Below are 13,052 nucleotides of genomic sequence, written 5' to 3'. Positions count from 1 at the left end.
ATAGGATTTTTCTTTGCCATCTTATTATGTCAAGTGACTTTAAAAAGTCTTATCAACATGCTTATCTAATTTCTCCTTGAATCTTTATTTGTGCATTTATAAAGAATCCATTAACTCATAAAGAGGTATGGTAAATTAGTTTTAAGATTCCTTTAAATTCATCACTAAATAATCAAATAGTAAAATAAGTAACCAAAGCACCTTCTCAATTATCTTGTAATAATTATTTTTTGGCTATTGGGATTCATCTATAACTAAGGCCAATGTGATGCACTTCTAAGAGAGGTCCTCCAAGATGCAATAAATAATCACAAAACAAAGGCTCTACTCTGCTAGGGCATGGCTTAAAAGAACAAACAAGCTAGTTTCTTGCAATAGAAAATACTCAACCAAATATCAAATGAAATAAATAGCAAGAAAATTAAAGGGTAAAGGGAGAGATGATCGACAAGGGTGAAGCAAGTCTAAGATAAAAGAACTCACCCCTCATATTAGCCTCTAAGCTTATTACCACTTTTGGAGCACTAAAAGATAAAGAAACAAAAGCATTGAGAGGCCTACTTTGCTAGACCTTATATTAATGTTCAAAAATTGTTCCATAGATTAGGGAACCTTTTAAACTAAGATTACAACTTATAAAAATAGAAATAAAAAGTTATTAGAAAATCCTATATATTTGAAGAAAACTAGAAAATAATAGGAGACTTTAGATTAGTTAGGAAATAATAAAATTAACTATAAATTAAGGAAAATTTATCAGAGGTTGATTAATTCACATAATCTTATCTTACAATACCTTCAGGAATAGGATTACTAAGAATATGATTCCTAAGTCAAGTTAATGGAAACATATGCAATTTTTATTTGGTTGACAAAGCTGTAGTATGGCTGAAATGTAACATTACGATATTTGATTATCTAAGAATCTTATATTACTAATTGTCATTTTACCAAAATACCTTAATCTAATATATGTCAAAAATATCAAAGTTCATAACATTTTGAAGTAAATATATAAGTTATTTATCATATTATATGTATATATATATGCAAACCTGGATTCAATGATTTTTTTCTCTATATCCTATCTAGCTACGTCTCTATTAAAACCAAGTTAATTACAATCAATATTAAAGTTACTAATATATTATATTTTGAATAAAGTGTTGAAAGATTAAAATGTCTTATTTTTATAATTTTAAAAATATTTACCAAAGTGATATTTTTGAAATTTTAAAAATTTTGAAAATTTTTTAGTCAAAAAAGGTAAAATAATGAGGTATAATTCGAAAAAAAATGTTAGTCAGAGACATTAGCTACCAACTCTACTCTTCTAAACCATCAGCTTAATCCATTTGCTTAAACAATGGATTACAAATCAACTTGCGCCCATTTGTTAAACGCCAAAAATGGTGGCTGAACTCTTTCTCTCATATCCATAAATAAAGATGGATGAAGAGTGAGAAGAGTGAGAAGAATATTTTGAGAATTAGTATATTCTCCTAGTATAAGAGAGAGTATTGGTTTTCTCCTTATTATTAGAGAGATTGTAACTCATAAATTTTCTCACTTAGTAAATTCTTCCATCCTTTCCCATGGTTTTTACCCTAATTATTTAGGGGGTTTTAGCGTAATATATGTGTGTCTTTTACTTTTCAGTATTTTTTTTTTGCCGCTGTACTTCTTTATTCGGTCCTACATTTTATAACAAATGGTATCAGAGCTAGATTTGGGGGGGTGTGTGTGTGTGTGTGTGTGTGTGCGCTTACTTATCGGATGCTCTATAATTGCCATTATAAGTGGATCCTCCACATCAAAAAATATGTTAGATTATTATTCACTCATTGAATAAACTGATTATTACTCTTGAAGCAATTGTAATTGAAGCAATTGCAGCAAAATACGAGATGAAAAATTCAATGTGAGTAATTTCTCACTATGGAAGCTGAAGATAAAGAAAATCCTGAGAAATTACAACTTACGAACCATCACCGAAAGACGAGCTGAAGTAAAAGATGACAAGTAGAATGAGATGGGTGGGAACATTGTTTCCAATCTTCATCTAGCACTTCCTGACGGAGTTCTATCAAGCATCGTAGAAAAGAAGACGACGAAGGAGATTTAGGATTACCTCATTATGTTGTATGAGGCCAAGTCACTCCACAAAAAGATTTTCTTTAAGAGAAAACTCTATACTTTGTGTATAACAGAATCCACTTCAGTAGCGAAGCACCTGAACACACTGAATACTCTATTTTCCCAACTCACATCATTGGGACATAAAATAGAATCAGGTGAACGTACAAAAATTCTACTCTAGAGTCTACTATATTCACATGATCAACTCATCATCAACTTAACAAATAATGTCCCCACAGATAGTCTAGTCTTTGACAACATTGCAGTTGTTGTTCTGGAGGAAGAGAGTCGGCTCAAGAACAAGGAAGGCAAATTAGCAAGTTCACAAGCGGAGGCCTTAACGGTGATGAAAGGAAGCCCAACAGAATGTGGCCCCAGTGGGAGCTACAATCATGGTAGATCAAAGTTAAAATTTAAGAAGACTTTCAAGTGCTATCACTGTGGCAAGAAAAGTCACTTGAAGAAGGATTGTTGGAGTCTAAATAAAAAAAATTCCAATCCTCAAGAGAATGTTGCAAACACTTCAGATGATGGAGATTCCATGGTGTGTAAAGCAACAACGACAACATGTACAAGATTTGCTGATGTATGGCTTTTTGATTTAGTAGCCACTTTTCACATGACCTCCCGAAGAGAATGGTTCTATCACTATAAACCTATCTCTGGGAATTTGTGTACAGCTGCGACGATCAAGCCGTGAAGATTGTTGCCATTGGCATCATCAAATAGAAGATGTATGATGGCATGGTATAGATCTACCAGAAGCCCGACATGTGGAGGGGCTCAAGAAGAACTTGTTGTCTATAGGATAACTTGATGATCTTGGTTCCAAAACTGAAGTCAAAAACAATATCATGAAGGTAATTTGAGGACTTCTTGTATGCATGAAGGGAGACAAGACAATTGCAAATTTATACATGCTAAAAGAAGAAACTTTACAAGAAGGAGTAGCTTTAGTTGCTATAAGTAGCTCAAGTGAAAGATGCACAATGACATGGCACATGAAACTTGGACACATATCGGAGCAAGAAATGAAGATTCTTGCAGAGAGAAATCTATTTCAAGGTCTCAAAAAGGTAACACTAACCTTCTGTGAACATTGCATTATGAGCAAGCAGCATCAAATGTAGTTCACTACATCTAATTTTAGAAGCAAAGCAATTCAAGAATTTGTTCATTCTCATGTGTGGCAAGCACCGGTTATGTCCTTGGGAGAAACAAATTACTTTGTGTCTTTTATAGATGACTATTCCATGAGTTATTGTGTGTATACTATCAAGAGGAAGGCAAATGTGTTTCCAAGTCTTCAAATTTTACAAAGCGCGGGTGAAGCTTGAATTTGTCGAGAAGATCAAGTGCATAAGGATTGATAATGAAAGAGAATATACTGTCAAAAAATTTGATGAATTCTGCAAGAAAGAAGGCATCAAAAGGCAGTATACTACAGCATATACTCCTCAACAAAATGAAGGGGTAAAGTGGATGAACAGGACTTTATTGGAAAGAACAAGAGCAATAATGGGAGTTGTAGGCCAAGACAAGAAGTTTTGGTCAGAAGAAATAAGCACCACTTGTTATGTGGTGAATCGGGCTCTATTAACTGCAATTGAGTTGAAGATACCGATGGAGATGTGGACTGGTAAGACAATTGACTATTCAAACATTCATATATTTGGAAGTCCCATGTATGTAATACACAATACCCAAAAAAACTACAAAGCTAAATCTAAAATCTCAAAAATGTATATTCTTAGGATATACTGATGGAGTTAAGGGGTACTGCTTGAAGGATCTCATTGTCCATAAGGTTGTAATTAGCAGAGATATTATCTTCATAGAAGATAAAGAAAAAGAGCAAGTGGACAGTTAAAGCACTTCAAAAGAAAGCACAAAGACAACAACAATACAGATAGAAAAAGAAGCTGAAGCTACACCAGAGCACATGGTATAACAACCAGCTGAATCTGAAGTCTAAGAAGTTCGGCGGTCAACTCGTACAAGAAAGACACCAAGTTGGCATTCTGATTATATTATAGAGGGTAACATTGCATACTTTCTACTAACTGAGGATGGAGAGCCATTAACTCTTCAAGAAGCACTGAACAATTTAGATGCATCTCAGTGGATGGCAACAATGCAAAAAGAAATCAAAGCTTTTCATAAAAATAGGATATGGGAACTGATGTTACTACCATAAGGGCAAAAGCCTATTGGCATCAAATGGGTTTACAAGATCAAGCACAATAGTGATGATCAAGTAGATTGTTATCGTGCTAGATTGGTGGTGAAAGGATATGCTCAGAAGGGATTAACTTTAACGAAACATTTTCACCTATGGTTCGACTCACAACAGTTCGAGTAGTCCTAGCAATATGTGCTATATTCGACTTGCTGCTTGAGTAGTTACATGTCAAAACTGCATTTCTTCATGGAGATCTTAAAGAAGAGATTTACATACTCCAACCAGAGGGATTTGAAGAAAAAGGTAAAGAAAACTTGGTTTGTAAGTTGAACAAATCTATGTATGATCTAAAATAGGCGCCAAGATGTTTGTATAAGAGATTTAATTCTTTCATTATAAACCTTGGATACAACAGACTCAATTCAGATCCTTGCTCATATATCAAGAGCTTTGAGGAAGAAGATTTTGTCTTATCGTTGTTGTATATTGAAGATATGTTGATAGCAAGCCCCAACAAAGATCGTATCCAGGAGTTGAAGGCACAATTGACTAAGGAGCTTAAAATGAAGGACTTGGGACCGGAAAACAAGATTCTAGGAATGCAAATTCATCGAGACAAAGATACTAGGAAGATTTGGCTTTCTCAGAAGAATTTTTGAAGAAGATCTTGTGACGCTTCAACATGTAAGATTATAAGCCAATTTCTACCATACTTCCTGTTAATTTCAAGCTATCCTTAAGTATATGTTCTAGCAGTGAAAATGAGAGGATGGAGTTGTCTTGAATGCCATATGCATTAGCAGTGGAAAGCTTAATGTTCGCCATGATCTGTATATAACCAGACATTGCACATGCACTAGGATTAATAAGTTGGTAAATAGCGAATCCTGGTTGAGAGTATTGGAATGTTGTCAAGAGGGTTCTCAGATATGTAAAAGGAACCTCAGATATTGCATTACATTATGGGGGATCAGAGTTTTTTGTCAACGGATATGTTGATGCTCAGGTGATCTTAATAAAGAAAATCCACTACAAGATATGTGTTCACACTAGCATGAGGAGTTATGGGTTGGGTTTCAAAACTGCAGTCAGTCGTGGCTACATCAATGACAGAGGCAGAGTATTTGGCAGCTACACAGCCAGCAAAGAAGCAGTGTGGTTGAAGATGGTGTTGGAAGAACTTGGACACAAACAAGAGAATATTACTCTATATTGTGATAACCAAAGTGCTTTGCATCTTGCAAGAAATAAAACATTTTATTTAAAGGCAAAACATATCAGAGTTTAATATTACTTCGTTCGTGAGAAAGTGGAAGAAGGAACAGTGGACATGCAGAAGATTCATACCAAGTATAACCTAGTAAACTTCATGATAAAAGCAATCAACGCTGATAGATTCATATGGTGTCGATCCTCTTGTGGCCTGATAAAGATATAGGCAACATCAAATGGCAAGATAAAAAGAATGGTATGAAGATCTGATTGTCTTTTAATCACATCTTCAAGTGGGAAAATTGTTAGTCAGAAACATTGGCTACCAACTCCACTCTTCTAAATCATCAGCTAAATCCATTTGCTTAAACAATGGATAACAAATCAGCTTGCGCCCATTTGTTAAAAGTCAAAAGTGGTGGCTAAACTCTCTCTCTCTCTCTCTCTCTCTCTCTCTCATGTATATAAATAGAGAAGGATGAAGCTCTCATTCTTACACAACCAAGTCAATGAAAGAGTGAGAGTGAGGAAATTAGAGAGAAAGAAAAAAAAAGTGAGAAGAATATTTTGAGAGTTAGTATATTCTCCTAGTATAAAAGAGTACTGGTTTTCTCCTTTTTATTAGAGAGATTGTAACTCCTAAATTTTTCCACTTAGTAAATTTTTCTATCCTTGTTCGTGGCCTTTACCCTAATTATATAGGGATTTTCCACGTAATATCTGTGTGTCTTTTACAGCATTATTATTATTATTATGCTATAGTAATGCTCTATTCGATCTTACATTTTACAAAAATTTACATTCCTCCAGAATATAAGATTATTGCCTATTGAGTTGATAATCACATTATCGGTAATATTGCCAAAGCTATCACATTCCATAAATGAAATACTTCCATCATAAAGAACCAAACGAAGTAATTTAATATGACTTGGTATAGATACGGGGTACTATCAAACCAAATGGCACCTTAAGGAAAATTCATATTCCCTCAAAAGTAGGTCCTTATCTTTTATTAAAACTCCAATCAAATATATAAGAAACTTCTATGACCAGGCTTTACCATTTGGGGCCTCCTTGTGTCTCTTGGACTACAGAAAAAAAAACATTTAAAAAGTCCTAAAGAACCCAAGAGAGCATAGGAAAAACAAACTCCAATTCTTCTTTCCTTATTCAAATCAAACCCAAATAAGATTCACAATATTTGAACTTATATTTGGACTACAATGCGTATAAGAAATAATTTTGATTTCTCAATTTGAAGAAATTCAAATAGTCTTTATAATGCCTGAAAACAGATCTCCTAAACCTTCTCAACATTTTTGTAAGCTTTTACATGAGTATCTCATGCCTTTTTTCTTGTGTTCACAATCACCACATTCTCAAATATGGTTTCATCAATCCTTGAAAAATGTAAAATAATTTTTTTAAGATCTTCCTTTTTTTAATTTCCGTCAATACTTTTTTATTTGCATATGTTAATGCATTAGGTCATTGTAGATTCTGTGAAATCTTTCTTGGCTGACTCTAAAAGTTTCCATCTCACTTTAAAAATTGAAATTGAAATAGCCTTTGTTCATATTTGGAACCCCTTATTTATAAATCACCTGCAGCAATTTCATATATGCACTTCCCTCCTCAAACCCTATTTATTTATTTATTTACTTTTATGGAAGATCTAGAAGTGTAGAAACTTATGATAAGACATTAAGAGAAAATTAACACAGATATGTTGATAAAGGTGCAATCACTCTATTCTAACAAGCTTCCTAATCCAAGTGTGTGGGTGATGATGCACCACAATACACTTAAAAATAGTTTGCAATATAGCGTGTTTACATGGACATGTACCATATGAATTAGCTTCTACTAACTAATTCTATTTGAACTCAATGTGCATAAATAAACATAAACTATAACCTGTTGAAACTTATAATCACCTTCAATTAATATTTGGGTTATCTGTAGCATTTTTTTTAAGCAACACATTCTTCCTTTTTCTTAGTAATAACAATTTTCTTCTTTGTTTAAGTACTTACCATCAATGGATAACATCAAATTTCTAACATTACTAACTCTTTCCCATTCAATTTAATTTTGTTTAGACTCTTCACAACCTTCTTGAATTAAAAAAAAATAAAAAATAGATGATGATTTTCAATACTCAAATATATATATATATATATATATGATGGTCATTCAAGGTTTTTCATGCTCGCAATCAAAACTATGTTGTAGTCTATATCAATTTTCTGGTTCATCTTATATTGACCATAAGTTTGTAGGAGCATGTTGAAATGTATTTGGTATTTAGACATATCTCTCTATATATTATTTATGATTACTATATATAAAATATTTTTCATTAAAAGAATATTCTAATATATAATCTTGCTAGAGTTCAAGTATTATATGAACATAAATGTTTTCTGTAAAGGTGGACTATTATCCTTTTTTTTATTCTCTATGGATTAAAACATACAGCTAAAATGAATAGCCATTGGATTCAACTTGACTAAAGCTGAGTTTAAAAAAAAAAATCGAAGTTTCATGAGTTGGTCTTTTTGCCATCCTATGTGCTTGTATATACATAGAAGATGTAAGAGATTGAAATAGAAAATGTGAAAGTCAAAAGTAGTTGATTAAAGCTTAGAACTAAATGAAAAACACATTATTCTCATACCATCACATCAAGCTGCAGGCAAGAAAATGCTATGAATTGATATGCATGCATGACACCAAAAAGTACTTCATTTTTCTGCAAGAACTTGTTCTGAACATGACAGCCACTCACAGCAGCCACCAAAATAAAAAATTAAACAAATAAATGAGCTCCTTTTCATTTCATCCCTAGTGAATCTTTCAATATTCTTTCCTCACTTGCAATGCCTATCCTCTCTAAAGTCTAATGAAAAGAATCTGTGCCTTGGGCTCCACCTTTCACTACTCTCTATATATGGGCCATGGTTTTGGCTCTCTTTCTTGTTGTTCTCAAGGTCTCCAATTCATTCATTCATTCAACCAAGTAATTAGTTTTGGAGTTTTCAAGTTTTGTCAAGATTTGAGCTTGTTCTGATGGCTTCAAAAAGGATCATCAAGGAGCTCAAGGACTTGCAAAGAGACCCTCCAACCTCTTGTAGTGCAGGTGAAACATCTTTATCCTTTTTTATCACACATGCCCCTAGCCAAGATTTAGAATAATTAGGGTTGTCAATTTACCCCAGGCCCTACAAAAAACCCAATTCTCTGCCATGATAAAACTAAGATGAAAACTAATATTTAAAAAATTAGGTCCGAATCGGGGCAAAGATGTAAATCCCCATCAAGGACGGAGAATCTCTCCCTTCCTTGCCCCATCTCTGAAATTATAAAAAATAAAAACCCTCTATAATATGTTTATTTAATCATCAAATTAGTGATGATTTCTAAAAAATATTATTAAGAAAATTAATAAATAAAACCCTAGACTAGTATTTTTATATCTTATCTTTTGAATGTTTTTAAGTGATTTATTTTAATTTTTAAATCATTAGTAGAGATATTTGTTGATGGAAATAAAACTTGGATTAGGGATTGTGAGAATAAATGATGGGGGTTTGAAAGTGAAACCCATGGATTTTAGAAGACAAATTTTATTTATCTATTTTTAAAAGTTGTAATATTATTTATATTAAATAAAATAAATTATTAAAAGATACAATATTTGGTAGATTTGTATAATAAAAGGGAATAAATACATGATTTAAAAAAAAATTGAGGAATCTCTGAACCCTTATAATCCCCGCGAAGTTGAACTCTATTAATCCTCGCAGGGTTGAGGATGGGGTTGACAATTCAAAGTCAGGATTGGAGAATACATCCTCAAGCTCTGTTAACATTTTTAAGAATGATACATTAGGGTAAATAATCCTTTGTATAGCCATTGCAAGAGAGATTCTATGTTTGATTTGAATTTATGACATGATGAGAATATTATTTCAAATTAGAAAATTCTTTATCAGGGTTGTGATGCATCATTTATTCATTCTTATTTAGCGAACATATTAGTGCAATAGCATTGTTTTATTATTATTATTATTGTTTATCTTTTTGAAAAAAAGACATTCATTTGGTCTAATAATTTTTGTTTATTTAATGAATTGTCAATAAGTCATAAGTAGAATTCAAAAATTCTAGACGCATGAATAGAAAGAAGAATAAAATACTAACTGCTCTATTTGGGTTGTTAATTTTCCTCTGCACCTCACAGAAAACCTAATTTTCTGTCAGGCGGGCCCTACACTCTAAAATTCATAAAACGGGGTCGGGACTGGGTGGGGATGTAAATTCCCGAGGATGAGGTTGGGGACGAGGAATCCCTTCCCCGCCCTGCCTTATCTCCGAATATAAAATTTAAATATTATATATATATATATAATGTCACAAAATTATTTATATTAAATAATATATATTATTAAAAGATAATATATTTGATGTATGTATATAGTAAAAGATAATTAATAGATGACAAAAAGCTCGGGATCAGTGAATTTCCGAACCTGATTAATCCCCTCTGGGATGGGGATGGGGAAATTTTTTTTTCTAGTACCCTGGTTCAGGGACAGGGTCGGGAATAGGTTTGGCAAGTCGGTGTCATGGCCATAGAATACATTTCTTGGTGAATCCCTGCCCCGTTGCCATCCCTATGTAACTCTATTACACTAATGGTCGAAAAAAACACACAATGATCTCCTTGTCTAGAGAGGGATTGTGATTTTAATTAGAGAAAATAATATTTTCATATCGAATTAAGTTGATTTTAATCCAGTTGATTTTCACTCCATATCAAATTAAGTTTTTAAGATTGAATTGAGATTAAATAACATGTATTTGTTTAGCATGTATAGAAAATATAACATACCTATATGAGTACCTTTTACAGGACCTGTGGCTGATGATATGTTCCATTGGCAAGCAACCATCATTGGACCAAATGACAGCCCTTATTCAGGAGGTGTTTTCTTGGTTACCATTCATTTCCCTCCTGACTATCCATTCAAGCCTCCCAAGGTATTATAAACAGCTCTTATTTATTCATTTGTTTTCCTTTTCTTTTCCTTCACTAAAATTTTACTATCAACATGATAACCCATAATTTAGATTCATTTTAAAACCGAATAAATTTAACATGATATCAAACTGAATTAATTTGTAAAATTGAGCTAGTAGTCCACCAAATTATTTAATTTAACAAACAACTCTTATTTATTTATTCTTTTTTTTTCTTCTCTAAAATTTAAGTACGAACATGATAACCCATATATAATTTAGATTCACTTTAAAATCGAATAAATGATATCAAAGTCAATTAATTTACAAAATTGAGCTAATAGTCCACCATATTATTTAATATAATTTTGTCAAAGAATCTGTACGTTAATCCAGCAACTAGTACAACGGCTCTAATCTAAAATTAAGCATTTATGATTCAAAGTTAAGTTTTAATTTGGATTAAGTTCATTTAATAATGCATTACTATCAATAATTTTTTTGATGAAAATACATAGGTTGCTTTTCGAACAAAGGTTTTCCACCCAAATATAAACAGCAACGGCAACATCTGCCTCGACATACTCAAGGAACAATGGAGCCCTGCCTTGACCATTTCAAAGGTATAAACACTTTTAATCATTTATTAAAAAACTAAATAAATATATAAATATGTTTAAGTCTCTCATCCTGTTACTTTAAATTTTAACTTGAGAAAATCAGTTCCTAGTAGAATGATTTCTCACTTTAACAGTGAATGGACTAACACTGCGTCTACAATATTGTAGACTATTATTCATTCACTGTTCATTTGGATTAAATACTATACACTGAGTATCTTTGTGGGTCTCACATCGAGGAAATACTGTATTTTTCATCTGTTACATGACAGAAGAGATTTACAATCGTTAGATTATTGTACTTGATATATATATCATTTTACACGTACGTGACAGATTATCATTGCCCCTTCCACCCTTAATTATCTTGTCCCACATGGTAAATCTCTAAGATGTCATTAACTTATCGTAATTAGTGCACTGCAAGTTTCTTTGACACTCTTAAATGAGAGCATTTGTCACCCATATATTAAAAATAAATAAATAAAATTAACATGAATGGAACTTATCAAACATTGAATAAAAAATATTGCCTTACAATGTGCAGGTTTTGCTCTCCATATGCTCACTCTTGACTGATCCAAACCCTGATGATCCATTGGTTCCTGAGATTGCTCATATGTGCAAGACAGACAAATTCAAGTATGAATCTACTGCTCGCAGTTGGACTCAGAAGTATGCAATGGGCTGATCACTTTGGAAATTTCACAAGAATGTATCACTATTGATCCATCCTGAATAAGCTTTTGGACAAGCATGTTCACTTCATCTTATCTTTTGTTACTTCTCAACACAATGGATTTTGATGTATGAATTATGATCATTTTAAACTGTGTAATTTTCATTATTTGTGAAATGAAATTATGCGGTCGTAAACCGATTTTTATTTGATCTTGAGATGTTACTATTTATTATTATTATTATTTTGTAAAATGATGTCTATTAGCCTATTTGGCCGTTTGTGATGAGATGTTACTATTTATTATTATTATTTTGTAAAATGATGTCTATTAGTCTATTTGGCTGTTTGTGATCCTAGTGTTTTTATCACATTTTTCTCTTAATACAAACATTATTGGGGCTCAACCACAAAAGATGAAATGACAAAAATATTCTTAATAGATTGACATATAAATAAAATGGGTTTTAAATGTTTATAAATAAAATTAACAAGTTAATTTAAATGATATATAAGAAAAAAAAAAGAAGCTATTTTTAATATCTATTAAGAAGTAGACTTTTATAATCAGCTGTATAAAGATAAATAGTAGTTTTTTGGAGTTCAAATAAAAATGACTTTTTCCAAAGCAAATGAAGGACTTTTGTTATTCAAATAGAAAAAAAGTGTTGCTAAAGAAAAAAAAAAGCTCAATTTAAAAGACAATTGCAATTAAGCAAGGATAAAGTTAGTGAGTAAAAAAAAGTTGTACAAAAATATAAATGATTTGTTGTCAAATATAAGAGAGCTTAGCTTTCAAGCGTAAAATAAAATAAAATAAAATTTAGTTAAGTAGAAAAAAGAAAAATTTACAATAATAAGAAAAAAAATTATTAAGTAGAATAGTGATTATATTTTAAGTAGAGATAAATCTGTATTTAAAAAATATTTAACAAAAATAATTTATAAATAAACAAAGGAATTCTAATTCCATATGGACCACAAGAGAAATATCACAACATTTATAAAAATTAATTTAGTGAAAAAATTTAAAAAAAATAAAGAGATAATAGAATTAATATATCAGACAAACCTATTGAGAAAAAAAAAATAATCTCAATCCATTGTTGATAAACATTTTTCTACTCGAATGACTTAATGAGGAGCAATATGATGACTACTATGATTAAACAAAAAAAAAACCTAAAAATCA

At 31.7% G+C, this 13,052-nt stretch overlaps 1 protein-coding gene across 1 annotated transcript; it reads left to right on the top strand.

Annotated features, from left to right (window-relative positions):
• The first annotated feature begins 8,523 nt into the window (after positions 1-8,523).
• LOC120276433 (ubiquitin-conjugating enzyme E2 28-like) lies at positions 8,524-12,070 on the top strand. Its single transcript, XM_039283179.1, has 4 exons — positions 8,524-8,678; positions 10,455-10,582; positions 11,080-11,184; positions 11,729-12,070. Exons 1-4 carry the CDS (start codon positions 8,609-8,611, stop codon positions 11,870-11,872), a joined length of 447 nt encoding a protein of 148 aa, XP_039139113.1. The 5' UTR covers positions 8,524-8,608; the 3' UTR covers positions 11,873-12,070.
• The last annotated feature ends 982 nt before the right edge of the window (positions 12,071-13,052 follow it).

This window comes from Dioscorea cayenensis, chromosome 14, assembly GCF_009730915.1.
Source record: "Dioscorea cayenensis subsp. rotundata cultivar TDr96_F1 chromosome 14, TDr96_F1_v2_PseudoChromosome.rev07_lg8_w22 25.fasta, whole genome shotgun sequence".
Taxonomy (NCBI): Eukaryota; Viridiplantae; Streptophyta; class Magnoliopsida; order Dioscoreales; family Dioscoreaceae; genus Dioscorea; species Dioscorea cayenensis.
Note: the sequence above shows the minus strand (reverse complement) of the source record. Positions and strands in the feature narration are given on the sequence as shown.